We start from the raw sequence: 24,982 nt of genomic DNA on the forward strand, positions 1-24,982 counted from the left end.
AATTACCCATGTAGTGACACAACGCCAATACAAAGGAGGATAAACCACAGACAGGTTAATTAAGTCGACGTTGTCATTTGTCCAGGTAAGTAAGAGGAACTGAATCACTCCAACTGGCCTCAGTCACGCGTCTTCGTTGACGTTTTGCTCCATCAAGTGACGTCGTCAGTTCAGGCCTGATCTGATTAACCAGTCTGGTCAAAGGAAGATAGATAAAGGTTGGCAAGAATTCCGAAATAACCTCAGCGGAGAAAAACGGATAATGATTATGGCTGCATTCCATTTCTGGGAGGGCCAAATGCCTGTCAGCATTTCTTCAGCCAATGAAGTGAAGTCGTTAGAAATGGTGACAGGTATATTCCACCCGCGTATAAAGTCTCGAACTTTGAAAATGACCCTATCTACCCCGGAAGACTACGTCCATAATAAAAGACTTGTTTACGACCGGCCAAGACACAAACCTGCTCCGACGTGATTAAAACTGACAGGAAGAGACTCAAAATGACTGCAGAATAATTTAAATATAAAGTTTCAAAAAGGTTGGAAATGTTCACAAACTAACAATCGCAACATTCTATTAAATTGGCAAAACAAATCTACTATATTGTATTGAAAAAAAACACCAAAATCAGTATTTATTGCCTTTTAGTAGTTACACAAATTTTTGGTGAATGAGTCCAAGAGGAAAGCAGCTCTAGACACTAACTGATGTTCAGCAGCACCTGAAATGAAATCAGACAAATCTTGACGCACAAAGTTGCTTGTTGTTTAATTGTTGGATTTAAAAAAACAAACAAAAACACAAATAAAATACAGGCATTCTTCATACATTGAGGCGTCTAAAGGGAAACTAGGCCACTAATGCTCAGGGGTCACCCGGCCGACCCTCCGGGACGCCAGCAGCGAGTGCAGCAGGATGCCGGTGGCGACGGAGACGTTGAGCGAGTCCACGCCGCTCACCGTCTCCCTGCCGGCGGGGACGGTGAGCAGGGTCCGGCACAGGGCGAGGAGTTCGGGCGACAGCCCGTCGCCCTCGCCCCCCATCAGCAGCAGCGTGGGCCCGGTCATGCGAAAGTCGCCGCACGGCGTGACGGGAACCCCGGGAATCCCGGCCCCCTCCGCGACCGCCCCGACCGTCCCGACCACCTGCCAGCCCCGGGCCGCCTTCGCCCGCACCAGGCCCCCCAGGTCGTGGTAGCCGTACACCCCCAGTACCTCCATGACCCCCGAGCTGGCCTTGCTGACCACCGGGGACAGCGGGCAGCTGTGGCGGACGCTGCTGGCGACCCTGTCCACGCCCAGGAAGTACGCGGAGCGCAGGATGGCGCCGAGGTTCATGGGGTCCTGGATGCGGTCCAGGACGAGCCACAGCGGGGTCGCGTCGTGCCGCCCGCCGGCCTCCTCGCCCTCGGCGAGGAAGCTCAGAGGGCCGGCCTGCAGGCACACGCCCTGGTGCACCCCGCCGGACGACATCTTGTCCAGGTCCCTCCGGCCCACCCGCTGCACCGCCACGCCCTGCCGCCGGGCCTCCTCGCACACCTTCACCACGGAGGCCCGGTGGGAGGCCTCGCCGTCCTTCACGTAGAGCCGCCGGGCCGTCCTCCGGCCCTGAGACAGCGCCAGGAGACACGGCGCCACACCGTAGACGACCTCGAAGCTCTCAGCTCTGGAGCTCGGGGCCGGCCTCTGCCTCGCCGGGCGCCCTGGGTCAGCGGGGGAATCCTCCAGGAGCAGCTTCCTCAGCTCGGGCGACACTCTGCTGCTGGCGTTCGTTCTCCTCTCGCTCTCCGCCTCACTCCTCCAGGCTCTCCTCTGACCTCCTGACCTCTCGGCCTCCTCCCCTCGACCTTCAGGCTTCAGCTGGGCCCCGGAGGAGGTCCGGTCTGGAGGTCTGGAGCTCCTCCTCGGCCTGCTGTCCTCCGGGTCGTGAACTCCAGCAGCTCGATGCACCGCTCTCCTCCAGACGGGGAGGACCAACCTGTGCTGGCGCGCGACGCCGAGCAGCCACATCCTCCCACAGTCCGCAAGAAGTAAAACTGCAGCGGAGCAGCAAAACCTCGTCTGTTAATCCTGTTAATTCACGTTAATCCAGAATAAACGAGTCATCCGCTGTCATGTTCAAGTTATTAGAGCATCAACAACCTCCATATCACACCAGAAGTCTCTCCGTGAAGTCCACACGTGCACTACCGCGTCCTTAACTTACCGGAAACACCAAGCTTACGCTTACAAAATAAAAGCCCCGCACATCTTATTCCCGGGGAAATAGTTCAATTGGCTTTTTCAAAAACATTTTCAATACGTTTTAATCAGGCCAGTAAAATGTGTTTGTCCTCACATATCTGAAATGGTACTACTTTCATTTTATTTGATTTATTATAAATGTGTTTTAAACGGTAGTAAATTGTGAGTAAACTGTAACTGCTAAGTATTTATAAAAAATAGTAATAGACGAATGTCATTCACAGAATACCAAGGATAAAATAACAAGAAAGAAAGAACATGACATCTCATGCTGGAGGGGGTTGACTATAAATGAAAACATTCAGAAAAGTACAGATTTATACAGTTTTACTCACCTTTAGTTTTTCAATATCCAAATTAATCAATAATTGTTTTAGGGCATTTGTGAGAAAAGCTACATTTTACATCAATATCAATTCTTAAATATAGGTTTTCGCTGGATATACAAGTTTAAAAGATGTCTTCTTAACTTTAATCGATTCACACATGATGCTTGAAAATGACATTTATTTCCAAAGCTTTATTCCGTCGTCACGGAAAACTGACGTCTTTCCTTCACGTGCGCGCTTACGTCATCGCCCGGAAGTGAAACTGTCAACGCGGAAGTGTGTTGAAGAAAACAAATAATCATTTTTGAATTGTTTGAGGAGGAGAAGATAGAAGACGTGCTGAGCCGCAGTTCAGCCGCAGTGGGCTTTTTTATTTTTTCCCCTCCCGCTGTTCACCTGCCGTTTACCCGCCGCTTGTCCGCGAAGGAGTCCGGTTCACGGTGAGGGAGAGCTCCGCAGGCCCGGTCCGCGGCACCGCCGGGGTCCGAGCGGGTCACGTACCCGAGAGAAGGGAGCTGATAGGCGGCGACATGTCAGAGGCCGCTGCGGGCCGCCACGGTCCAGATCGGCTCACAGATGGTTAAATCGGTTAAAACGGTTGATTTCGGGTGAATTTTAACAGTCGGTGTCGGGAGGAAAACGGTAAACGATTCCACAGAATCTACTGTCAAACCTGATCGACTGACTTTAATGATATTAATCCTCAACAGGCACTTCAGGGCTGTTTGTACCTCAAAATATCTAAAGCTTCTTCGATTTTTTTTTTAATCTTCTAAGACTTAAATAGTTTGTATGTGAGGTCAGACGTGTGAGAGACTCCCACACCCTCTTCACAAAACGTCTCGTCATTGTTGTCGATCTGTGTCGTTTTCTACTGATTTTATCCTCGTAGATTTGTCTTTCTGGATCTCTTCTTCTATTGTTTGTTATTGTTTCGTGTCGTCTTGATGTACTTTTGGTTGAGTTGTAGTTGTTTGGTATATTTATAAGGTTGTTTCGTCTCTTTTGTCATGTTTTTGTCTCATTGTGAAATTAATTTTGTCAGTCTCTGTTATTTTGCGATCATTTTGTGTCTCTTCATCAGCATTTCTATTTGTCTGGTCTCAATTGTGGTAATAGTGTCTCTTTGTGACATCTTTGTTTCTGTCTACATTTGTTTTTTCGTCATTTTATTCTTCATCATGCATCTGAATGGTCACTTTCTGTCGCTTTACCTTCTTTGTGTTTGTTTTGTATGGAAAATGAAGCTGCCTGATCTCTATTGCTGTAGTACTTACTGTTTCTGACATTCAGTGGCGGGGGTCTTTTATCCAGATGGATTTCCTGTTTGGGCACAAGAAGAAACCGGAGGAGATCCTGAGGCAGAACCAGCGGGCGCTGAACAGAGCCATGAGGGAGCTGGATCGAGAGCGATCGAAGCTGGAGCAGCAGGAGAAGAAGATCATCGCTGACATCAAGAAAATGGCCAAACAGGGGCAGATGGTGAGGGGAAGGAGGCGTGGCTCCCGTGAGCAGCGGTTCTGTTGGAGAGGAAACCGAGGTGACCGTGATTTTTGTCCCGTCCGCTGTCGCAGGACGCCGTCAAGATCATGGCCAAGGATCTGGTTCGCACGCGGCGCTACGTCAAGAAGTTCATCATGATGAAAGCCAACATCCAGGCCGTCAGTCTCAAGATCCAGACGCTGAAGTCCAACAACAGCATGGCGCAGGCGATGAAGGGCGTCACCAAGGCCATGGCCACCATGAACAGACAGGTGTGTGTGTGTGTGTGTTTGTGTGTCCCGTGTCCACGACTCCCAAACGCGCCGCGCTGACGTGCCCCGCTGTTTGCACCACTCCCACAGCTGAAGCTCCCCGAGATCCAGAAGATCATGATGGACTTTGAACGTCAGAGCGAGATGATGGACATGAAGGAGGAGATGATGAACGACGCCATCGACGACGCCATGGGCGACGAGGACGACGAGGAGGAGAGGCAAGACGAGCCGCCACGCAAACACCCACAGGGCTTGACAGCTTTTTATTTTTTTAATTAAAAAGCCACGATTTGCACATACAGAAGTTTAGAGACTCAAACCACGTGAAACACATGGACGGGGCAAAGCAGGGCGGAAAATTAGGAATGTTGCAACTGATTCAAGTGGGTTTCGACATGAGTATTAAAATCTCCTGTGTCCGTGTTCCTCGTGCAGCGACGCCATCGTGTCCCAGGTCCTGGACGAGCTCGGCCTGAATCTGTCGGACGAGCTGTCGAGTAAGTCCAGCGCACCAACCAGAAAACCCATCTGCTCACTTTCCCCCTCAACTCGTGTAACGCTGGTGCCTCCGTTCCAGATCTCCCGACCACCGGCGGAAGCCTGTCAACGGCGGGGAGGAAGGTGGAGCCCCAGGCCGCCATGGCCGACGCCGACGCCGACCTGGAGGAGCGTCTGGGCAGACTGAAGAGAAACTGAACACGAGGGCCGGCGGGGAGAGCCGCCCTACGGACGTCCTGCGCCGGAAGGTGGGAGCGGCGGAGGCGCCGGCCGCTTTATTAAAGGTGTATGGCTTTCTGTTTGAGGTGTTTTCATTTAATGCGTGTCTCATGTATTCTACCAAGAAAAGACAAAGATATATATATATATAAATACAACAATTCAAGGATTCGCAGGTCCAGCAAACTCTTGTTTTGTTGAAGACTTTGCCAAATGACCACAAATTGAGCGGGACGGTCTGTAAATAGCAGATTAAAACAACACTACATTTAAAGTTTGTAAAGGGGGTGAAAACAGTTTTCTAGAGCTTATGTGTAAAAGAAATGTCAGCTTTTTGTACACAGGGGGTTGGTTTGGTGTTCACCGACTTCGTCAGCATCGCAAACAAACTTTTAGCCCCTTTTTAGACGCATTTTAAGATTTTTGAGTGCAATTTCAGCTGTCAGGGTAGATTTTGTCTCTGAATTCACAAGCAGGATAATTTCGCTACCAAATCACTCCCTCAGACTAATGGCCTTTTTTTTTGTTTGTTAAAAAAAAAAAACTTACGTAATACCTTCCATTGAAATAATTCAAGCTGATAAAATTGGCCCAATGTTGCACGTTAATAAATATTCTAATGAGAGAAACAGTTGATTTAGGAACGTGTGGAGACGACTTCTTTTCACCTCAGTCATTTGTGTTCAGGCGATTTTTACTGGAACATTTTTCACCAAAATGTTAAGAGTCTGTGGTGTTTATTTCTGATTTTCTTTTCTCAATAAATGTTTTTTTCTCAATTGTAAACGACTGGTTATTTGATTTTATAGATAAATTAGCTTCATGTGAGTTTTTAATTGACTGATAAATAAAACCCTTCAATACCTTCTGAAACTATTAAACTTGTGCTGCACCTGATCTTTGCCATCATGTCAGTTTGTAAATAAAATTCCACTTGCCTTTTCTGGATTAAGGAACAAATGTGTTTTTTCACAATGTAGTGAAGTTTAATTAAATGAAGCGATGTGAAAATGGATTGAAAGTCAGCGAGTTCTCATCTCACTGGAATATTCTCAAACATTAAAACCACAACAGGCAGAATAAACTTCCCGGTCCACGCATCGTGGACAACTTTGTTTTTATTTCAAAAAAATGTAACTTTCAAAACTGTCAATTTGTCAACATACAATCATTGAACGATATTGAATGTACTCAACACTTCCAACATTAAATAATAAAAAAATAACAGCCTTGTTTTATGTACATTTCTGAAAGTTATGTACAGAAAAAAAAACAAAAAAGTTTATTTCCCAAAAAAAAAAAAAATTTCCTGCCTCCACATCGGTTGGGGCAGTTTAATTACAGAGGAAGCAAAAAAGCTGTTGCATCTCAAGTATAAGGAGGTTGAGCGAGCGCAGAGAGGAAGAAAGAAAGAAAGAAGAGTGAACCGGCTACAACTACAGCGATCGTCTACAAGGTGCTCCACCCTCCACGGGATTCACGGTTAAGATCAGAAAACACAGGAGTTAATGTTATTGCAAAGCTGCAGATCCCAAAAAGACTTCATGCTTCCCAGAATAATAGACTGTAGTTTGTTTTTTGTTTTTATTTTTAAATCGCCCGGTTCGCGAGGGACTATCCTTCGTCTGCGACGCCTCCTGTTTTCACAAACGACTGAACGGAACAAACCGCCTCCAAGAAACAAAACCTAAAAAAAGAAAACGGGGAACCGGCGGGAACTAGTTCACCGGCCGCCTGACTGTGAACGCCGCTTCGACACAAAAAACAGATCGCGAGCGTTTCTCCCTTCGCGTCGGCTTGGCGAGAGAAGTGCGACTTTCCTTTTTTTTTTCTCTTCTTTTTTTTTTTTTAAATGCGATATAACAAGTAATCATGCTGGCTGAAAACTCCTAATAATCACACGTAACATTGATAAAATCTCGATGAACTTGTGCGCTAACAATGATATAGGCAACACACAGCACGAGACAGTCAGGTCTTGAGGCCCCGCCCCCCTCCTCTCCCCTCCCCTCCCTCTTAACGTGGGCGAGAACGACGCCCGGGGCAGAAAACGACGCGCCTGTATTGCTCGTGTGAAAACATTTCAAGCTCTATTTTCAGTTCAACAACTTCTAAAGATTAGAGTCCCCGGTTTTTTTCTCTCTTCCTGCCCGAAGCGCCGGAGGTCCAGCCAGTCGCACGCTCTTCCGTCACGGCATCAACTTGTCGGGACGCCAGAGTTCCAACAAATTGAGCTCCCGAGACGACGCGTGCGACGGAAGCTGCTGAACGCGGGGACTGTAATCTCGCCGTGACGAGCGCGCCCCCCCCCCCCCCCCCATTGGGAGGAGTAAATGAGGAGTTACCGGCCTGCCGCCGCTGCCGCCTCCAAAACGGTGTGCAAGGTGACGGCCGGTGGGACTGGAGAGTCGCTCGCTCTCCCGCGGGCCCACGGGCGCCTTTAACACGACGACGCCTCGTCTCCCCGGGGTGGGGGGGACGAGGCCGTCCGGGAGGGTTTCACTTCCGGCAGGTCCGGTGAGGCGTGTGTTTCTTCGGCACCTCGATGCGGCAGCGGCTTCGGTCGTCCAGCCACGGCAGGTCGAAGTTCCTGCAACAACAAAAAAAAAGGAGCGCTGTCCCTTTAAATTTGCTCGTGAGGAAAGAAAATCAAACAGTTTCTACTTTACCTCTTCTGCTGTACTTTAAGATCAAAATGTTAAAAAGGGTGTGAATTGGAAATCACCTAATTAATCACACACTTGGTTTAACTTGTAATTAAAACAAAATGACTAATTCAATTCACAGGAAATGGGTTTATTGAGAATCCTCTGCCTATTTGATTGCCGTCATCACATCAATGAATAATTAAAATAATACATTGACAAAGTTCCCAAATATCTCGCCTGCATTTCATTATACACACAAAATGTCTCAAAAAATCAAACATTTGCTGTTCTGGGATTTTTATATAATTTTGGAGTTGCGTGCCTCTTTGTGGTCATTTTGTGTTTAAATGTCACTGCACAACATCTTCCTGTCGTCATTTCACCTCTTTGTCAAGCTGATCTCACGCATTTGTGATTTTAGGTCTTTTTTTTAGTATCATTCCTTCCATGTTCACGTCTCTGGATCATCTCTGCTGTGACACTTCACCCTTCAATGTGTTTCTGGGAAAACTTTGTCAATGCGAGTCTCTGTGTGGGTTTGATTTCCTCTTTCTCCTCGTGTTGCTTTGTTTTGGCCAAGTTAGTGTCTCTGCAGTCATTTTGTACTTTAGTCTTCCGCCTCTTTGTGCTTCTTCCAGCAGAAAACACCTATTCTGTGACTGGAGCGGCTCAGAAAGAAAGACAACTTACTGTTGTGATAATTTAGGGAGCGGCCGGCCGAATGCCACCACGGGCAAGAACGGAGTGATGACGATAGTTTCAACTGGAAAGAGACGAAGGAAGTCAGGTTTAGTCTGTGAGACTCTACATAAAGGAAAGTGTTTCAAAAAAAAAATAAAAAAATGGACGACGCAGACGTACCGTCTTCCGTTTCGGGGTAAAAGGAGAAAAGCTCGGGCTCCACCTCCGGAACCACTTTCTTCCTGTTCATGCGCTGCTGCAGACGCTGAAACATGCGCTGCTCTCTGATTCGCTGAATGTCCCACCTGAGGAACAACAACAAAAAACCATGAAATACCAGGTGACTTAGAGAGGACAGACAGAAATGTCGGAGCAGATCTTCTTCCAATCCCAAACATCATAATGTCTCTGGTCGGAGCTCCTTGTACGGCAGCTTGAGCCATCGGCGTGTGACCCGGCGCCCGAATATATTTAACTCCAGCGTTGGACATTAAAATACACAGAGCGACAGCTGCTGCTGCCAGGTAGCCACACTGGGCTGATCTAAGAAGCCTGCTGGTTCAAAAAGGGCTCAAGACTTCTTTTATTTATAATTATTATTTACAACGGAAAATGACTTGACTCTTTGTTAGCAGACTTGTTGACGCCTGCTTTTATCTCTCATGTTTAAGGCTTTTTATTTCCTAATCCTCGCCCTTTGCACTTCGATACCTAGTTCTATGTGATGCTATCTTTCATTTCACGAGTACACTTTGATTCCTTATCCACTCGTGTCGTACTTTGACATTCGTCCAAACTGTAAAGTTCTTTACAAAGAAAATGTATTATTATTTCATTTTGTTGAATTACACACTTCAGGACATTAGACTAATATACTGACATGATGCTGGAACTATTGTTTATTATATAATTAGTATATATTTATATACTTTTTCTTCATGCCTTTTTACCGGTTGCTAAGCAACGACATTTCGTTGCCAGTTTCCTCACTGTGTGATGTACTGTGCAATGACAAAGAAAGTCTAAGCCTAAATACTTTAATAGAAATTCAGGTAAATTGCAAATATTCTACGAGTGTTTTTTTATTTTTGTTTTTTTTAAACGAGTCCTCAATAAGTCTTTGTTTACACGGAGGAGAGGTGCCAATAGCAAAGCATGATGGGATTGATTCACTGATCGATACCTTTTCCTCCTTTTCTCATCCAACTCCAGCTTCATGTGGCGTTTTAAAAACACGCCGTCGTCCATCAACTGGATGGAAACACAAGTTCACACACGTTATATATAAAGAAACGAAGCAGTCAGAGACGTCAGGTCAGGCGTGTCTCACCTCAAGGGGGCTATAGGAAGAGTCCTCATCTAGAGGCTCAATATAATTTTCCTTCCATGAGGGAACTGTGAGGGGGGATGAATATGAGAAGTCATTCATGGTCGGTGTGTTCAGTGCGTCTGAAAGATGAACTGATCAAAGGTTGGATGCAGGTTAAGTTCATAACAATCGGCATATTGTGCTGCACTGCAGGAGTCCCACTCACTGGCCACCTCTTCCTCCTTCTTCGGGGACGTCTCGCGCAGGGGGGACAGGGGGGGCTGGCTCCAGCAGCACAGGTACATCTCTGTGGTGGACATGAAGGGCAGGTCCTCCATCTGACAGATCAGCTCGGGCTCCTCTTTCACCGTCAGCAGGCCGTCCCTCTCCGGCAGCGGCCGGACGGACAGGGCGTCCTCCGCGCTCTCCTTGTTGCGCAGCTCTCTCTGGTGGGGGGAGCCCGGCTGGACGTCGGGCTTCTGCGGGCTCGTCTTCACACTTTTGACCCGCGACTTCGGCAGCTTTCCGTCGCCAAAGCAGGACTTCCTGCAGGGTGCACGGAAAGACAAAGAGAGGCGACTTAAAAAGCGGTCGTCACGATATGAAGAGGAACGCCGCAACTATTTTCAATTCGGCGAAATGTTTTATCTGAACTAAGAAACTCAGACGGCGACACTTTGAGAATTTAACACTTGGATGCAGTGAAAGTTAGACTGTATAAATGTACACCACTAAATGACAATCACACAATAAAAAAAAACACTAAATCACTTATGTTTCACTAAATCTATACATAGAAATGTGACTTGTCGCTATGGAAACAGCTCATCTTCCAGGTTACGGAGAGGCTGCGAGGCCGTCTGGGAGATGTAGCAGTGCAAATATTACTTGAAGGAAATTTTGTGTGTTGAGGAATTTATTCATTAATGGCTAGTCGCTAACGTCCCAAATTCGAATCGATTGGACCTTGGATGATGACAAATCATCGTAAAAATTTCATGCAATTCGGGTTAATAGTTTTGGCGAAAAAAAAATGCAAAAAAGCAGACTTCGTTGGTGAAGGTAATAAAGTCTCCTTTGTGTTTTTCTTGCCAAACACGTCACTGTGAATACCACAAACAACCTCAATGATTTCCCTGGCATCTCGTTCGTACCTCTTTTGCCCTTTGCCACCCCGGCTGAAGGGCAGCGCCGTGGCTGGCTCGGCCTGCGGCGTCTCCTCCACGTCCAGGTCCCACATGTCCTCCTTGTCGGGGGTCCAGGGCTCCAGGGGCTGGAAGAGGCGCTTGTCGCGGGGCGGGTCCTTCCGCGTGAGCTGGAGCCGCCTCTCCATTCGCTCGATACGCGCGAGCAGCTGAGCAAGAAAACGGTTCAAAATAAATCAATGTTAGAAAATGAGATTTTGTAAGCTCTCTTCTAGACTTCTTGCTCGGTCCTCCGCAGTAGCTCATCTTTGGAATATATCTAACCTGATCTTGTTTTGTGAATTAAAGCTTAGCTTCCATCTGCGATTTAATCCTCTTGATTGCTTTAAGAAAAGCTTGAAATTTCTTCCATTACAGATAATCTATCAATCTCTGCAACCTCATAGACAGTTACTACTACAAATAACAGACTACCTTCCTTAGTATAACACAGTCAGGTTTAAAACAGCTGATATAAAACCTTTGTGACAATCTCAAGCTGAAATTTTACAAGTAGATTTCCGGTGGAACTCCTCGCGTGGACATCAGTATGACGGCTCAAATGGGATGGGTGAGAGCGCGTCTCTCTGATATTTGGTGGAAATACACTTGTACGTACTGTATCTTTGTCTGCCTTGAGCTCATCGATCTCCTTGTCCTTGGACTGCAGCTGCTGCTGCTGCTGCTCGATGAGGTCCAGCTGCAGGAGCAGGATCTGCCGGAGGCAGTTGGCCTGCGTGTGTGGATTGGCGGGCGTCTTCCTGATGTTCCTCCACTTGCCCTCAGAGGACAGCTCGATGGACGCCGTGCCCAGCACTTCGGGGACGACCCCTTTGGCGCTGTCGTCGGCATCCTTCGGGTTATTGTTCACAGCCATCTGAGGGTTTTCCATATTGTCTATAGAGAGGGGTTTACCTTTCACCGGGGTTCCCTCACCCCCCATTGGTCTGACAGGGGACAAAATCCCCACCGTTGTATTCTCCCCTTGAACTGCTTCTGCGACTGTGGCTGCGAGGGCAACTTTGCTGCTCATGTAAGTCTGGTCTAAGTCCTTGGATTTGCCCGGGATCTCGCCCCCTTTCACGTCGTGGACATCGATGACAAAGTCGCGGGGCTCCCTCTTGAAGCTGACGGGGCTCAGGGTGGAGAGCCCGATGTCGATGGCGTCAAGGTTCTGCTTGAATCCTGTGCTGGGGAACAGTGCGGACCTCAGAGTCATGGCGTTCAAGGCGGGCTGCTCATCCCGCAACGCCTCGGCGGAGCAGCTTCACCCCCGCAGCGGCAGCACAGCTTTTCCATGTGAACCACGCAGGTTCTTCGTCCTGCAAAACATAAACACCAAAAAAATAAATAAATCATTCCGCCGTGTGGGTTGTTATTGTCTGGGAGACCGGCGCCGCTTGACGGGAGGCTCCGAGACGCGAGCGTGCGTGATTCCCGGGCATGCTCCGAGAATCACCCGCCGGATTGTCCGATTTAAAACTGCGCGACTTAACGAACACGCAGACGCCAAATCGTTAGCGGAGCCGTTAGTTTAGTCACATTGAGATTGGCGAGTGGCGGTATTACGTGGAGCCTTCGGGCTGGGGGCTGGAAACAAGGACTCGGGAGGGGCAGTGGAGGACACTGGCAGCCGTCTCCTCCATTTTGGTTCTCGCGAAATCATGAAAAACAATAACAGCTAGCTAGCGGGCTAACGCTAACCGGCGGGATTCACCCGCAAACAGCGCGTCCGAGCGACGCAGGGTGAAACGGGGCCGTCGTGACGCTCACAAGCCATACAAAGCCGCGGGTCGCGAAGCTTCCTCCACCATTAAACGCTCACCTCGGCTAGAAGTAAAGTCCACCTGCAGCTGCCTTCATGTTCCCTCCTCAAGACTTGTTTTAAAGCGCTCTACACTGCGCATGCGTAATTTGTTGGATGGCCATTTCTAGTGTTTTGGAGGGTTCCAACGCAGCTGCGTCAGCAGGGGGCGATAGAGACTCACACACCCTCAAACGAGACCTTAAATTATCATTGTATCATGGACGAGCGATTACATTATGTTATTCAACTGTTCAGAAATGCTCCATTAAGGATTACATTCACTCAAAGTGTGATTTAAAGTTTCAGTGTTCTCATATTTAGCGAGAAATCTCCCCGCGCCAAACATCACATTCAAATAATGCTGCACAGAGCTGTAACGACTGTGGGGGCGTTGCTTGGATGAACGCGTTCAACGTAAAACGTGACGCGTAAGCGTCACGGGATACGTGCGACACTTATGATGACATTTACTCAATAAATTGCGATAGAAGTTCATTTAAAAAAATATATATTTTTTAATTATGACATTACGGTACCTGCCTATGCTGAATTTTTCATAATAACTGTTGTTCTTTCAGTGACAAAGATATTGAATTAACATGTATTTTGAATGCAAATTCAGTCATGATTTGTTTTGGTAGACTTGCATTGGTGGTTATTTTTGAAAAGTTGACAATTGATCTGACCTTAAAAAATGCTTTATTTGATATATCTGTTTAAAATTCCATCAAAATGTAATCTCGAAACGTCACGAGACATGTCAGGCTGAGGGTTGAGTGTAGTTGCAGTTCTGCTCCAGGCCGCGACGGGGCGCTGCGAAACACACAGTGTGACAGTTCACTTCCTGATCGTCAAAATGGAAGCAGCCGAACTAAAATGAGCGTAAAACTGGACAAAACTCAGAATATCGCGTCAAAATGAGCTTATTAAAGTAGTGGATTATCTTTATTCAAACTAGGATCATCGGCGAGGTGCGGAGTGAGGTGAAATCTGCGAGAATTGGATACGAAGGGCGCTTGAAGCGAACTGCTTCTGTAAACAACGACATATTTTTTAATATTTTAGTTAGATTTTTTTCAAAAAATTTCTGGGGTTTTCTTTTGGCGTTTTCGACCAAACATCAGTAAAATGCATCGCAGAGGAGTCGGAGCGGGGGCTATCGCCAAAAAGAAGCTGGCAGAGGTAATTTCTGCTTTCTGCGGCTCTTTAAAATGATTTATTTATCTAAGAAAATGTCTTAAACTGCATCTAAAAATATAATTTAAATTACTGAAGTTTTCTATATATCTACTTGTATTTGTTGGCTGTGATGTTAGATTATGCTCTGTGAACCAGTAAAATTAAAATTCGCAAGATCGATAGATTGCGACCATTCCATGACAATTTATGCGCAGATTGATCGACGGATCTTTGCGCAAATAACGGATCCATTATTTGCGCATTGTGTTTAGTTATGTGTTGCACGAGATATTCTGGTAAATACTCAAAATGAAGCTGCAAATAAATGAACGTACTGTGTTTTAAAAATGGTCTAATACACCTTGAGAAATCTCACCTGCAACTTTATTTGCTATTCAGGCCAAATATAAAGAACGAGGGAATGTTCTGGCAGAGGATCAAATTGTCCAGGTGAGTTGTTTCACTTTACTGCTTTGGTATCGTCATGAATGAAAACCAGATTTTTGATGGATTGAATATATTGATCCGTGAGTGAGAGTCACGGATAAATAAAGCATCAGATGATTCTCTGAGCCATTTCTTTTTATTCTGGCAGATGTCAAAGCAGCTGGAAACCTTCAAGTCCCACCTGGAGGAGTTTGCCAGCAAGCACAAACAAGAGATCCGTAAAAGCTCTCAGTTCAGAGTTCAGTTTCAGGAAATGTGTGCCACCATCGGCGTCGACCCGCTCGCCTGTGAGAAACACTCTCATCTCAGTGAATTCTGATCACTGACCTGCTCAAAGTAAAACATGCTAAAAAAAAATCCTCTTTTTTTGTTTTTGTTGCACAGCTGGAAAAGGATTTTGGTCTGAGATGCTCGGCGTTGGTGATTTCTACTACGAGCTCGGAGTGCAGATCATCGAAGTTTGTCTCGCCCTGAAACACAGAAATGGAGGTTGGTGACGAAACCCCGACAGATTAAAAAAAAAAAAAAGGAGTCTGGTTATGTCGACTTGTTGGCCTGAGATGTCATCATCTTTTGGCAAATTAAAATGTTCATTTCTTTCATGAAACACCAGGTGGCGCCACCGAATCATATATATATATATTTTTTTTTTTTTTTTTTACCTCATGTCAAGTGGCTTCTCCTCTCCACTTCAGTTTATGAACAGCATGTTTCGATCTTTGAACTCCCCGAAATGTGTGTCTGGGTTCAGGTCTCATCACTTTGGATGAACTCCATCAGAGGGTTCTGAAGGGACGCGGCAAATACGCTCAGGATGTCAGCCAGTAAGTATCATTCATAGAAAATGTGTGTTATAGTAACACCGATCAGGACCGACAGTTAATACTGTTGATATATTGATCTTTTCAGTACAACAGGTGTATGACGCTGATTCAAACACTTTTGCGTTGACGTTAATTTACCTTATTATTGTAGAATATATGAAGAACCGATCAGTCAGCAGCGAGCTTGTGCATCGTGGGATTAACTGGAAGTCTTTAAAAGGTCCAGGAAGATGCGTTGAAGTTACCAAACACGGCGGTTTAACTCTTCCCCCTCCAGGGACGATTTGGTGCGAGCCATCAAGAAGCTGAAGGTGATGGGGAACGGCTTCGGCATGATTCCCGTCGGGGGGTCGTACCTGGTCCAGTCGGTCCCAGCCGAGCTCAACATGGATCACACCGTGGTCCTGCAGCTGGCGGAGGTAAATCTAAAAGCTTTTTGGACTCAAACTGAAGATTTAAAAAGTGAGATTGTGGTTCATTTTTTTTTTTTTTTTTTGCTTGTGTCGTTTCCAGAAAAAGGGTTTCGTCACCGTGAGCGAGATTAAGGAGAGTCTGAAGTGGGAGAAGGAGCGAGCGTGTCACGTCCTGGTAGGAGCGGCGTATTACGGATTAACTGGTTTCGGAAATACTTTATTCAAACACATTTGATGCTCATGTCTCACAGATCTCTAGACCAGTGTTTTTCAACCTTTTTTGAGCCAAGACACACTTTTTTCTTTGGAAAAATCTGGAGGCACAGCACCACCCGACAATGGTCAAATTTTAAACTCTGTAGCCTCTATTAACAATATAAAGTCATTCTCATTGAAGTTTTATCGACAGGAATCAAATAAATACAGAAACAAAGTACTTTTTTTAATTGTGACTCCCTCAGTGTGAAACCTGGACCTGATGGATGAAGAGCTGAGATCCTGGTTCACATTCTTCCTTTTCAAAAACTTCTCCATCACTGTCACTGACACAGTACTTTGATACAAGATGGTAGCAGGAGGTGGAGATTAACCAGACGTGACGTCTGTCAGTTTTGATTTCAACGGCAAAGTTCTGTGCTGCCATCTATTGGCGAAGAGTAATCAGTAATACATGATTACTCTGCAACTTGTCGGCTGTAAAAGCAAATGTTTTTTTTAGAAAAAAATGTGAAATTGGATAATTTCCCACTTCACACCTGAATATATCTCACAGAAACACCAGTGTGCCGCGGCACAGTGGTTGAAAAACACTGCTCGAGAGTATCTTTGGACATGTTTGAGACATTTCAGACGTATTTTGGACCAGTATGTGGTCGGAGTTGTTTTTTTGCCTGTGGGTTGATTTGTTCCCCCACAGCTGACGAGATAAGAAACGCCATCTTGCTCTCTGCAGGATCACCTGCTGAAGGAAGGTCTGGCCTGGCTGGACTCTCAGGCGGCCGGCGAGGCGCAGTACTGGCTGCCGGCGCTCTTCTCCGAGTTGACGTCCCGCGACGTCACGCCCGAGGAGGCCAATCAGATGACGCCATGAGGGCAAGCAGCCGGAGACGCTCTGGTAAACAGAATGTGCCCGACGCGAGAGGGGCTCATGTGATGGATTTGGCCGGCGTTTCAAAGTCTCCTCTGAGATCTGTTTCTTTTTTCTTTTTTTTTTCCCCCCTTCTTGGACTTGAGGGCAAACGAGTTCCCTTCTTTTACGACGGGGGTCGTCGAACACGACTCGCTGTGCAAAACAAACGAAACCTTTTCATGTACAAACTTTCTCTTTGTAAATAAAAGTCTCCTCAGAGTGATTTGAGTTTTTATTTTTCCACAGAAGCATTTAAACATACTGAAACAGATTCTCCCGTCACACCGCTCATCCAACATAACATTTCGAAGCATCGAATTTCAGGAGGTTTTATTGAGTCGACGGCCGCGTGTCAAAGTTCGTCTCTTAAAAGAAGAACCGTCAAGGAACAAAGACATTATTTGGTGTTTTAACACTGTTTAGAGGTTTTAAATTAATTGACCTGAGCTTGTTGTGGTTAAATCTTGACCCTCACCGTTTGGTACCCAGGTTCAAATTCCACTTGTGACAGGAAGTGAATCTGATGTACAAACTTTATGAAAACAAATACTTATCATTGTTACAAGATTGTGCAAATTAAAGAAGCACTTCTGGACTAAGATACATTAATCAGAATTCCACTCATTACATATCCCAGTGACATTTGTTAAGCTGTAAATTATGAATATAAAGTGTGACTGTCGTCCATTTATACTTCACCGATTTGAAAAAATCAAGTTAAAAACTTGCATCATTCTTCAATTAAACTTTATATATTTCAATAAGTACATAATAAAGGGTTAATAGTTAAATAATAATTCTCCCATTAAGTTCTCAATCTTCAAACAGATGAAATCACGGTTTGGAAAAACCAAACGATCTGTAAATCGGCGCTCGACGTGTGACGGGACGTGTTGCATCCCGCCGCCACTCGCCCGCCCCCCCACCCCGACGCCACTCTTCCCCCCCCCCCCCGCACCGCCCTCACAGCTGGTGGCCGTAGACGTGGTCTTCGAACTCCGCCTGCTCCACGGCGTCGCAGACGACGGAGCAGAAGGGGCAGACGCGGTGGCTCTGCTGGTGCAGCTCCAGTTCGTCCGGGGTGATGCCGGGGAAGCTCTCGAAGCACAGATGACACATCAGCGACTGCCAGGTGGGGGGGGGGGGGGGAACAGAAATAGAAAGGGGGGGGACGGGCAGCATCAGAACCCGTAACAAAATAGGCTGCGGATTATGTTTTAAGTCCGCTTCTAAAATAAAACGGTAAACAGACGAGTGGCTTCGGTGTGGACGGATGTTCTTCTCACTGATGAGAAAGCGACAGATGAACTGAATCTGCAGCCAGTCGACTATAATCTTTTTAAAGACGCACTTCTATGAAGTGTAATAAAATAGTTTGCATTGCATTTGCGTCGGCTGGAAACTATTTTCGTTTGGCTTTCCGGAGGTCCAGTGCAGCTTAAAGCATTTTCTATGCGATGGTCACAGTGTCACATATTCATTTGTCCATTAATTTACAGTTTTGGGATAAAAAACCACATCGGTGATTATACAGCGATTATATTACCCTCTAACTCTTGTCTCTGTACCAATGAATTCAGCTTACCTCCTCCACCGGCGGCTCCACAATGTTACCTGCAAGGAAGAAATATCCATGAGCATCTAATAGTCACGTGATTGATTGTTTGTTTCCTCATTGGAATAAAACATTTCCTTAAAGAACAACAAATCCAGTTCCTTCTTGACGTCCTCTATTATTTCTACTTTACTTATTTTACACTGATATTAGTAATGGGTGGATGCTGAGTGTTGTCTGGGAAGTAGAAAAGAGATTAGATTTGTTTGTGTCTGTGGACCAGAGGCCGAAGAAGGAAACGTTGTGAAGTGGAAACACTTATAGGAACCAATAAAACCTAAAAAAAAAAAAAAAAGAAGGAGTGTTTCCAAACTTTACATCAGCTTTGTCTTCTTCAGGGAAACATTTTAAAAATAAAGTTGTGCAGCTCATAATTCAATTCCGACACTTCATATATTTTTGATTTATTACCACACATTGGATAAATTGAAATATATCCAAACTTCTCTGATATTTATTCTTTATAATTTCAGTCATTTAAATCATAAAATACAACATAGCATTATTACAGTTAAAATATAATATTTTGTCATGTTAATGGGTGAAGCAATAACTAAAAAAAAAACCCTGCTTTTTATTGACAATGATATAACTTCCCTGCATTTGCCGCCTAAAAGTTTATCTCCATTATCAGCAGCCGCCGATCTGTAGAACACTTCAGATGTTTGACCTTGTGGCCTTCTGACTAAAAAAACGACGCACAGGAGCAGTTCAAGTAGATTCATCAACATCAACAAGGCCAATGTCTCCTCTGGAATTCTACATTCCACGCTCTGAGAGATGGCTTTCAAAGTCAAACACTGATTTGAGATTAAAAATGGCGGCTGTCCAGGAGGCGGTTTCTCACCCGTGGTTTCGTGCAGGGTCTCGTCCTGTCCTGCGCTCTGCGGTGGGCCGGCGGGATGGTCCTCGGCTGCAGCGCCGGCGTCGGCGCAAACCCTGTGCAGTTCCGCGTAGCTTCGACGCAAATCCTCGATTTCCCTCCTGAGGGTCTGCCGGGGAAGGAAAACGCGGTTCAGACGACGACGGCGAGCTCGGCTGTTTCTGACTAAACGACGCCGTTTGTGGTCGAGCACCTCGTTGTCCCTGCTGAGCTCGTCCTTCTCCCGTCTCTCCAGCAGCAGGGTCAGGTCCTTCTCCTCCATGACGGTGTCCTTGTCGGCCATCAGGCCGAAGGTTTCTTTGATTTGCATCTGAAATTTCGTGCGGTTTTAACATAAACGATGCAAAACGACACTCACGCATGATTATTCAGCCAAATAAGGACGGAGCTTTAAAAATGTGGTTTGTTTAAAAGGTTTTCCCTGCGACAGGTTAGAGGAGGAAGATGCTCAATAATCTGGATGTTACAGGAAGATGCTCTATAATCTGGATGTTAGAGGAGGAAGAAGCTCTATAATCTGGGTGCTAGAGGAGGAAGATGCTCTATAATCTGGATGTTACAGGAAGATGCTCTATAATCTGGATGTTAGAGGAGGAAGGTGCTCTATAATCTGGATGTTAGCGGAAAATGCTCTATAATCTGGATGTTAGAAGAGGAAGATGCTCTATAATCTGGATATTAGAGGAGGAATATGCTCTATAATCTGGATGTTAGAGGAGGAAGATGCTCTATAATCTGAACGTTAGAGGAGGAAGATGCTCTATAATCTGGATGTTAGCTGAACAACAAATAAATCACCAACATGCCGAGAGCTTTTAGAGAAAGACGCCAGCCTTCATATTTGGACATTAATGCTAATCCATTACTGGATACAGGTTAATCTTGGTGTTAATTAAAGCCGGGCATCTTTCGTGTTGCTGGTCCAGCATCAACGAGGCGTCAACGGGTTTCCTTGCAATCCGACGTGACTCCAGATTGACCCGGATGCTCCGGTTCACCTCGTATTTGCCGCTCTTCCGCTGCTCCGCCTCGTAGGTCCTGACCACTTTCTCCAGCTGCTCGCTGACTTGTTGAAACTCCCTCTCCAGACACGTGGCCTTCCTCCTGGCGTGCTTCGCCTCCTCCCTCTCAACCTCCAGCTTCGCCCTCGTTTCGTCCAGCTGCCTGGCGAGAGTCTCGCATCGGTCCTGGGGAGGGAAGCACGGTCAGGACGGAGGTCTCGTTTCACCGACCTGGACGGCCCGGCCCGGTTCCCCACCTTCAGGTCCTCGTCGGGGGAGCTCCGCCGCCCCGTCCCGGCCTCCGCCAGCAAGCTGGACAACTCCCGGTTCTTCCTCTCCAGTTCCTCTCGGCTCCGGGTGACACTCTGCAGCTCGGCGCTCAGCCTCTCTTTGACCTTCTCGCTGCTCTGAAGGTCGACCTGTCAAGGGTTGACGCACCGAGCTGAGGGATCCACGACTCCCTGCGCTCCAGCTTCCTGCCGTGAACTTTGACAAAGCGGGGTCTTACCTGGAGCAGCTGGCTGCCGTCCACCGCCTTGGACAGTTCCCGTTGGACTTCTCGCACTTTAGCGTTCAGCCTGGCACACGGAGGTCAAACTGGTGTCAACAGAGCAGCTTTTATTAAAAGAGTCGACGCTTTAGAAGAATTGACAGAAGTCTCACGTGGCGATCTCCTCGCCCTGCAGGTCAACCGTCTCCCTGAGGACCGCCAGTTCTTCCTTCTGCTGGTTGACCTTCATCACCGCTCGGCTATACTTGTCCTGAGGACAGAGGGACAAAGGGGGGTGAGATGACGTTGGAGACGAGGAGCTTCTGATGAGGAGACGAGGACGTCTTCACCTCTCTCTGTCTGGAGGAGTCGTCCGTCGTGACGCTTCGATTCCGTTGTTGCTGCTCAGCGTGACTCCTCTGCTGGACCATCTCGTCCTAACAGAGGCAGCGGTCAAGTTTCCACACCAACGAAGCGGCGCCGGGCTCAGACGTTACGGCGCGAAGTGAGGACAAACCTTTAAGCGGTCGTTTTCTAGCCTCTGCTGCTGCAAGGCGCTCTCCACGTTTTTCACATCCCCCCTGGCCTGATGCAGTTCTTTCACCACTTCGCTCATCTCCTTATCTTTCTTTTCAATCTCCTCCTGCACAGGTAAACCACGGGGTCAAAGTTCATTCTCTCTCTCACAGCTTATCTCTCTCTCTCTCTCTCTCTCTCTCTCTCTCTACCTTCAGGGCGCAGGTCTGTCGCTGCTCCTCCTGCAGGTCACTCTGTAACGTCCTGTTCTCAGCGCTCATCCGATCCAGCCCGCTCTGAAGTTCAGCTTTTTCGCGCACGCTCTGCTCCACCTGCTCCTGAGGTCAATAAAGCACACAGAGTCAACAAACAGGCTCTGTTTACTCTGCATCTGGGGTGGAACAAACACGCCGTACATGGATGTGCAATGTCATCAGAATCAATCCGAGTCAAGCTTCAACTTTCATTCCGACTCGACGGTATATCATGACAGGCCTTGATTTACGAGTGCGGCTTATTAAGTGGTCAAACCAACACAAAAGAACGGCATGTCTTCCACAAAAACATCCAAAAATGACTCTCGAGAAGCAGAAGATTAACACAATTAAAAGGGGAATATGACAACAGAATGATTAAAACGACATACAAAATGACTCCATAAAAACCAAATGATCTTTCAGTGATGAAACTCAAAAGAGGCAGAAAATGATGAAAATAAATGTGGGGAAACGGCAGCAAAGAGATAAAAATATTACAAAGAAAGGGCAAAAAAAAATCAGCAGTGAAATATGATAAATCATCACTGAGAGATTCTAAACGACCACGAAGGGGAATCAAGGAAACAAAAGGTATAAAAGTCTTCTACAGAGAAAAATTAACACAAGATAATACATGACCACAGGGAAGTGTGAAATAAAAAAAAATATTCAAGAATAAGATCACAAAACAACTGAAAACAGATAAAGTCGGCACATAAAGACAAACTATTCTTTCAGAAATACGACCTAACCACAGAAAACAAAAAAAAATAAGCAAAAAGAGGCTAAACCAAACCACTCAAATACGAAATGACCACAAGAAACACAAAATTAACAAAAATATGTATCTCAAGGACAAGAAAACTACAAAAAGGGGGAAAACAAGCTAAAGGAGGCACAAAAACATGAAAAAACACCAATAGAACCACATGAAAATATGCAAAATGACCAATAAGACACCAAAAATAATGCAGAGGTAACATAAAGATACATAGAATGACAACAAAAAGAAAAAAAACTGAAAATAATGACAAAAAATGTCCACAAAGAGCCACAGAATGACTGTAAAGTGGCTCATAACAACACAAAGAGGTGGAAAAGCTTTGTTGTTGTTAGTTGTTGTTGTTGCCGTTGGTTACCTGTGTGGTGATGACCAGTAGGTCGTCATCGGGGCTGCTGTCGCCGCTCGGCTCCACTGGGTTCCTGAAGCAGAACGGCGTGCTGGCTCCTCTCACCTGCCCGCCGTTGTCCACGTAACAGAACTGGTAGAAGTCCACGTCGTCCTTGGGCAGGTAGTACTCTGGTGACACACACGTTCCATTACTCCTCCACTGGATCATCACACTGTCACTTACGTAACGTGTCATCGAGAGGGAACACCCTGAATTTGAATGGCTTGCAATGAAATCGCTGGGCCTGCTAGTGTGGGAATTTATTAAATCCTTTGTGCAGTAAAGTCAACAGTGAGTCACACTATCTGCAGGTTTGCCATCAAAAATATTAATAACCTTTGTTTTACTTTAAAGTTAAGGTCAATTAGTATAATTCTAATCTGGATTGGGACATTACAGCATAGTAATTTGCTTAAATGGTCAATTAGAGTGTGAGAATTAGATTAATCAGTGAAATGTATAACATGATCATGATTTAATTTGACTGATTATTTTCTAATATTTACCCCAATTGGCCAATTATAAGCAAACTGTAGCGCAAACAATTAAGTTGAGGCGAATGAGGTTGAGTTTTTGCAGTAAAACGCTTGCTATTTTCACGAGGCCTAAATGTAAACTGTAAAGAAGTTATAAGTCTTTTTTTTCTTCTAAATTTTAGATAAAATTATAGTATAGTATAGAAGTATAGACAATCTGACATTCTCACTTGTGGGGGGTATTTTAATGGGACATAACAAACACTTCACTGTACTTAAAGAAAATTGTCTGGCATCTCTACTTTGAGTGTTTTTAATTTTGTCTGACTGAACTTGATTTCCAGCTTGGATTTGTTTTTTATTTTTTTCTTAACTGGCATTAAGACAAACACTTTCACTTTTGCAGTAAAACTTCATCTAACCCTTGAACACAAGTTGTCCGGTCACTGCTTGTTGTCCATCCACATCCTGAATCTGCTCCACCCACACAAAGGTATGATAATCCTTCGTCGAGCTCCACCCGACCTGCGGAAAAAAAATAAATCTCAAGAGATGCTCTTGTCAAAAATGTCTAAAAAAACAAAAACAACAACAACAAAAAAGCTTCTCCTCGTGTCCCCCCTCTCACCTTGAAGATGCCCACCCAGTCCCGGGAGTGGGGCTGGACGGTGTCGCAGAGGGTGTAGGTGCAGGTGATGGGGGCGGCGGGGGGGTAGGAGTGGGGGGTGTCGATGAACGTCACCTGGGAGAAGGACGGAGCCGCAGCCTCCGCAGGACCCTCCATGGCCGCTGCGATCAGACGACACTGCTGTCAACAGGTGCCACGAAGTTACGGCAGCAGCACCAGTTGGAGTTTTCGCAGAAGCTTCTCTACTTTCTCTGGTTGTTTTTGTTTTTTTTGTTTTGTTTTTTTTTGTTTGGTCCGTCTGCGCCAGTTTCTGCGCACTTTGCTTTCACTTCTGTTATCGCTCAACAATTACCTCCTGTCACTTCACACTCCCTGTTTATACTATCAAACGTCCTAAATTATACTTATTATCCTGTAAAAAAAAAAACCACGTTTTGAAGATCAGAAAACTTTGTAAATAATGAAATAAAGAAAGCGAAAGTAAGAGTCAAAAGACCGCACCCGAAGCATTATGTAATGAAATCACAGCGGTACAAAACAATCCCGTCAGAACAAGAAGGATTCTTCTGGGAGGAAGAAACTCGGATTAAATCTCGCAATATTCAGTTTTGACTCACAGATTATCAGAGAAACGTCGCAGCTCCGCTCCTCGCGCACCACCGTCTTCCACTTTCACGCGCTGTGACGCCTTCAGGTGCGCCTCGGACATTTGTATTCCGTCCGTGTAAACACAACACGAGACTTCACGTGAACCACGAATGACACACTTAGGCCGTTTTTTTTTTTTTTTTTTTTTTTTTATAAATAACTATCTTCCATTTTAATTCAGTAAAAACATTCTTTGCACTGTTTAGAGCCATTTTGAGTCCATTTAGATTTAAAATACCAAACAAATTCTCCAAAGAGAAAACTGGCAATATTCATCACAACTAAATTACAACTAAATTAGACTTCAAATTAGATATTTTTGACTTGTGTACCAATTACATCCACTGTTTACAATCGTTCATGAACGCATGGTCGAGATATTGCAGCTGCATCGTGGGAAACGAAGTCTTTAAAACAGCCTGCACAGTGCGAGATAGAAACACAAGAGGGAGACAAACTGTTTGCAGTGGAGGAACTCATTCATTGTCCTGCTGTTACTCAGTATACAAGTTACTTTTAAATACATTTACTTTGTCAGTTCTTTGAAACATGGCAAACCACCCTGAATAGTAACAAATAATATATAATGTAATGGGCACTAATGGGCACGAAGTTCATCTAATAACCT

The 24,982-nt window shown here is 45.7% G+C and overlaps 5 protein-coding genes across 8 annotated transcripts; 2 read left to right on the forward strand and 3 right to left on the reverse strand.

Annotated features, from left to right (window-relative positions):
• Positions 1–819: 819 nt before the first annotated feature.
• mrm1 (mitochondrial rRNA methyltransferase 1 homolog) lies at positions 820–2,155 on the reverse strand. Its single transcript, XM_080517574.1, has one exon. The coding sequence runs from the start codon at positions 2,008–2,010 to the stop codon at positions 859–861; it is 1,152 nt and encodes a 383-aa protein (XP_080373700.1). The 5' UTR covers positions 2,011–2,155; the 3' UTR covers positions 820–858.
• A 673-nt stretch (positions 2,156–2,828) lies between these two features.
• chmp2a (charged multivesicular body protein 2A) lies at positions 2,829–5,827 on the forward strand. Its single transcript, XM_080517578.1, has 6 exons — positions 2,829–3,013; positions 3,888–4,055; positions 4,148–4,327; positions 4,418–4,548; positions 4,766–4,827; positions 4,908–5,827. Exons 2-6 carry the CDS (start codon positions 3,888–3,890, stop codon positions 5,024–5,026), a joined length of 660 nt encoding a protein of 219 aa, XP_080373704.1. The 5' UTR covers positions 2,829–3,013; the 3' UTR covers positions 5,027–5,827.
• Positions 5,828–7,096: 1,269 nt separating this feature from the next.
• Positions 7,097–12,767, reverse strand: msl1b (MSL complex subunit 1b). Of its 2 annotated transcripts, none has more exons than XM_080517573.1 (9): positions 12,695–12,767; positions 11,489–12,191; positions 10,840–11,039; positions 9,912–10,231; positions 9,707–9,771; positions 9,560–9,627; positions 8,557–8,681; positions 8,386–8,458; positions 7,097–7,637 (listed from the first exon to the last, which is right to left on the reverse strand). In XM_080517573.1, the coding sequence occupies exons 2-9, from the start codon at positions 12,086–12,088 to the stop codon at positions 7,547–7,549; spliced, it is 1,542 nt and encodes a 513-aa protein (XP_080373699.1). In that variant the 5' UTR covers positions 12,089–12,191; positions 12,695–12,767; the 3' UTR covers positions 7,097–7,546. The 2 variants fall into 2 exon arrangements, with proteins under 2 accessions (XP_080373699.1, XP_080373698.1); XM_080517572.1 differs by having other exon boundaries at positions 9,707–9,837.
• A 759-nt stretch (positions 12,768–13,526) lies between these two features.
• On the forward strand, positions 13,527–16,885 carry snf8 (SNF8 subunit of ESCRT-II). Its single transcript, XM_080517576.1, has 8 exons — positions 13,527–13,858; positions 14,255–14,305; positions 14,451–14,589; positions 14,687–14,791; positions 15,054–15,126; positions 15,404–15,545; positions 15,640–15,714; positions 16,492–16,885. The coding sequence occupies exons 1-8, from the start codon at positions 13,805–13,807 to the stop codon at positions 16,627–16,629; spliced, it is 777 nt and encodes a 258-aa protein (XP_080373702.1). The 5' UTR covers positions 13,527–13,804; the 3' UTR covers positions 16,630–16,885.
• A 738-nt stretch (positions 16,886–17,623) lies between these two features.
• On the reverse strand, positions 17,624–24,429 carry calcoco2 (calcium binding and coiled-coil domain 2). 3 transcript variants are annotated; one of them, XM_080517571.1, is made up of 15 exons: positions 24,324–24,429; positions 23,707–23,883; positions 23,501–23,603; positions 22,570–22,730; positions 21,386–21,511; positions 21,175–21,300; positions 21,008–21,094; positions 20,831–20,928; positions 20,676–20,745; positions 20,425–20,586; positions 20,165–20,353; positions 19,360–19,476; positions 19,131–19,275; positions 18,254–18,282; positions 17,624–17,793 (listed from the first exon to the last, which is right to left on the reverse strand). In XM_080517571.1, the coding sequence occupies exons 2-15, from the start codon at positions 23,860–23,862 to the stop codon at positions 17,632–17,634; spliced, it is 1,731 nt and encodes a 576-aa protein (XP_080373697.1). In that variant the 5' UTR covers positions 23,863–23,883; positions 24,324–24,429; the 3' UTR covers positions 17,624–17,631. The 3 variants fall into 3 exon arrangements, with proteins under 3 accessions (XP_080373697.1, XP_080373695.1, XP_080373696.1); XM_080517569.1 differs by having other exon boundaries at positions 23,707–23,867; positions 24,324–24,401; XM_080517570.1 differs by having other exon boundaries at positions 23,707–23,886; positions 24,324–24,378.
• Between the last annotated feature and the right edge of the window lie 553 nt (positions 24,430–24,982).

This window comes from Blennius ocellaris (genome assembly GCF_963422515.1).
Source record: "Blennius ocellaris genome assembly, chromosome: 21".
In the NCBI taxonomy this organism is placed as follows: domain Eukaryota; kingdom Metazoa; phylum Chordata; class Actinopteri; order Blenniiformes; family Blenniidae; genus Blennius; species Blennius ocellaris.

What these genes read in the sequence shown, in the direction of transcription:
- mrm1 (XM_080517574.1), bottom strand. Translation starts at nt 2,010, where the DNA reads ATGTGGCTGCTCGGCGTCGCGCGCCAGCACAGGTTGGTCCTCCCCGTC.
- chmp2a (XM_080517578.1), top strand. Translation starts at nt 3,888, where the DNA reads ATGGATTTCCTGTTTGGGCACAAGAAGAAACCGGAGGAGATCCTGAGG. An exon ending in TGGCCACCATGAACAGACAG is followed by an intron (nt 4,328 to 4,417) that starts GTGTGTGTGTGT and finishes CCACTCCCACAG; the next exon opens with CTGAAGCTCCCCGAGATCCA. An exon ending in GAGGACGACGAGGAGGAGAG is followed by an intron (nt 4,549 to 4,765) that starts GCAAGACGAGCC and finishes TTCCTCGTGCAG; the next exon opens with CGACGCCATCGTGTCCCAGG.
- msl1b (XM_080517572.1), bottom strand. Translation starts at nt 12,088, where the DNA reads ATGACTCTGAGGTCCGCACTGTTCCCCAGCACAGGATTCAAGCAGAAC. An exon ending in GGTGGCAAAGGGCAAAAGAG is followed by an intron (nt 10,232 to 10,839) that starts GTACGAACGAGA and finishes TGCACCCTGCAG; the next exon opens with GAAGTCCTGCTTTGGCGACG. An exon ending in CTCCCTAAATTATCACAACA is followed by an intron (nt 7,638 to 8,385) that starts GTAAGTTGTCTT and finishes TTGTTGTTGCAG; the next exon opens with GAACTTCGACCTGCCGTGGC.
- snf8 (XM_080517576.1), top strand. Translation starts at nt 13,805, where the DNA reads ATGCATCGCAGAGGAGTCGGAGCGGGGGCTATCGCCAAAAAGAAGCTG. An exon ending in CCAAAAAGAAGCTGGCAGAG is followed by an intron (nt 13,859 to 14,254) that starts GTAATTTCTGCT and finishes TTTGCTATTCAG; the next exon opens with GCCAAATATAAAGAACGAGG. An exon ending in CGGCGTCGACCCGCTCGCCT is followed by an intron (nt 14,590 to 14,686) that starts GTGAGAAACACT and finishes TTTGTTGCACAG; the next exon opens with CTGGAAAAGGATTTTGGTCT.
- calcoco2 (XM_080517571.1), bottom strand. Translation starts at nt 23,862, where the DNA reads ATGGAGGGTCCTGCGGAGGCTGCGGCTCCGTCCTTCTCCCAGGTGACG. An exon ending in ACTGGGTGGGCATCTTCAAG is followed by an intron (nt 23,604 to 23,706) that starts GTGAGAGGGGGG and finishes TTTTTTCCGCAG; the next exon opens with GTCGGGTGGAGCTCGACGAA. An exon ending in TAGAAAACGACCGCTTAAAG is followed by an intron (nt 21,095 to 21,174) that starts GTTTGTCCTCAC and finishes TGCCTCTGTTAG; the next exon opens with GACGAGATGGTCCAGCAGAG.